Source organism: Notothenia coriiceps, unplaced genomic scaffold (assembly GCF_000735185.1).
Source record: "Notothenia coriiceps isolate Sejong01 unplaced genomic scaffold, NC01 NC01_scaffold00009885, whole genome shotgun sequence".
NCBI classification, from domain to species: domain Eukaryota; kingdom Metazoa; phylum Chordata; class Actinopteri; order Perciformes; family Nototheniidae; genus Notothenia; species Notothenia coriiceps.
In genome coordinates, this window is record NW_011342586.1 from 1 (window position 1) to 2603 (window position 2603).

Sequence of the window (2603 nt, forward strand, 5' to 3'; positions counted from 1 at the left end):
GAGACACTACATACTGATATACACCTGAACATCAGCAGGAGAGGACTCTTTAAAGTAGAGACATTACATACTGATATACACCTGAACATCAGCAGGAGAGGACTCTTTAAAGTAGAGACACTACATACTGATATACCCCTGAACATCAGCAGGAGAGGACTCTTTAAAGTAGAGACACTACATACTGATATACACCTGAACATCAGCAGGAGAGGACTCTTTAAAGTAGAGACACTACATACTGATATACACCTGAACATCAGCAGGAGAGGACTCTTTAAAGTAGAGACACTACATACTGATATACACCTGAACATCAGCAGGAGAGAACTCTTTAAAGTAGAGACACTACATACAGATATACACCTGGACATCAGCAGGAGAGAACTCTTTAAAGTATAGACACTACATACAATTTATCGGGTTAGTCCATTAGTTCTGGAGAGTAAGAACTCTGTGGATAATTTGGCTCCCGATAAATCGCCCTAATCAATTAAAATGAACAGAATCCTAACTGGGAAAAGCTGACTACAATGCAGGTGAAAACTACAACTCCCATGATCCCACCTTACCTCAAAACATCGATGAACTCGTCCTTTTTTATTACATTCATTGAAAGACCCAGAGGTGCAAAAAATGACAAATATTTTCTTCAAAATCCACATTTATTTAATTCCTTTTGAAAGTGTTGCAAAGTGACTGTACAATAGTGTATGAAATTCATTTCAAAAGACAATGATATTTAAATGTTCCAGCCTTTTTACTCACTTCTGTCGTCTTGAAAATTACACGTACAAAAAAACACAAATCTAAAAATTCATTTGTTTGATTAAAAATATATAAAAATCCTATTTTAACAAAGAGAAAGCATTTGTATGGGTATTGCTTTAGAAACCAAATCCAGATAAAAAAATTCTCTTTTGTCGTGTACAGGGCATTTTAACAAATCCACATCAGTAGAAGCTGAATAGAAAAGCAGACAGTATGAATACTAACTTTATCGAACTAACAATAATGGAGACTGTACACCCTGACGAGTTGTAGGAACGACATTTGACCCTCTAATCTTCCCCTTCCTCATCGTCCACTGCCGTGTAGATGACCTGATTTCTGCGTTTAATTTTGGGAGTCGTGCTTTTACTGCCGGGCGTCTCGATCTCATCGCTGCTACGTTTGAGGACACGCATTGCTGACACATCTCCATCATCACCATCACCTTCGTCTTCATCACAGTGTTCCTCCCTGTCCGCTGCAGATTGAGAGTGACGCTCTGCTGGTGTCGAGTGTGAGGGAGGAGGTAAATCCATTATGTTGGAAAGAGAGGGTGAGGATTTGGGAAGGGGGAGAACCATTCGACTCGGGGTATTGACTCCCCCTACTGGAGGCTTATCTCCCTTTACAACCCCCTCTTCCTCACCCTTTCCTTCCCCCATTACAACCTCTTTCTCCTCTCCCTCCTCTTCCTCCCACTCGTCCTCTATCGTGATTTCATCGGGGTTTATAGAACTCGACATTCCCGAAGTGTCGGTCGGATACTCGCTGGGTTCGTCCCCACTTCCTTCCTCATCATCGTCTTCATCCCCCGCCTGCATCATCCTCCCCCCCTCCTCGTCTCCTCCCTGGCACACGTGTGCGTAGAGGTCGGTGAGGCCCAGCGTGGCGCAGAGCTCGGTGGTCTGAGGGTTGGAGCTGCAGCTGGGGGGGAGGTGGTTATTGGGCCTGTTGGGGTCGTACAGAGAAACCGTCTGGCTGAAGTTTTCGGGGATGGTGAGATCACCGCTGAGAGCCTCGATCACCTTCATCATCGCTGCTTCGGACGGTCTGAAGTCCCACCTGATGGGGCAAAAACAATCCATATAAGCACTTCAGGTGATAGCAAGTGGGAATGGGTCAAATGCAGTTCATGTTGAAAATGGAGATTCTTATATTCTGGGTTCTGCATTGATTAATCCAGAGGTGCCCAGTCCGTCGACCGCGGGGGCAATGCTGGTAGATCACGAGTCATTCATACAAAAAAAATCCAGCTCCGTTAAAATAGACAAAACAGGTTTTGATCCCTCCTCTTGGCCTCCCTGACACTTAATTCAGGAGTTTACTTGATTGACAGAAAAAGCGACCAATCGCTTTCCAGTCTGTTAACCCAGAATGCAAAGCGATACAAAATCAGTCAAGTGCCGGGAAAACTCAAATTAAGTTCAAGAGACAAACAAGAGACAAACAACAAAATGAGTGCGGGACCGAGCAAAAAGCTAAAGACAAACCACTTCCACCCAGAATGGGAGGAAGAATATTTTTTTGTGATGTCACATTGAAAGGTTATTTGCCTTATTTGTAAAGCAGGCGTCGCTCTGCCAAAGAAAGGTCACGTGGAGAGGCATTATCGGAGTGTTCACAAGGCATATGACAGCGACTTCCCTCCGAGTAGCGAGTTGAGAAAGGTCATGTATTATTGCTACACAAACATTATCTCTCAGTCTTAGTGTCGCCAACTCGTTTCTAACAAGCAAAAAGACAAACAAATGCGTCTATGGTCGGTGTATTTTTGATCTTTCCAATCGAGACGAGATCTCTCTCCCCCGTCTGTGTGCGAGGGGGCGGGGCAG

At 44.1% G+C, this 2603-nt stretch overlaps 1 protein-coding gene across 1 annotated transcript; it reads right to left on the minus strand.

The window, feature by feature from the left end:
* Positions 1-652: 652 nt before the first annotated feature.
* On the minus strand, positions 653-1833 carry LOC104945641 (lariat debranching enzyme-like; the record flags this gene model as incomplete). The annotated part of the gene is made up of 1 exon (XM_010771350.1): positions 653-1833. A coding segment is annotated over one exon (772 nt), but the record flags the coding sequence as incomplete, so codon positions are not given.
* Between the last annotated feature and the right edge of the window lie 770 nt (positions 1834-2603).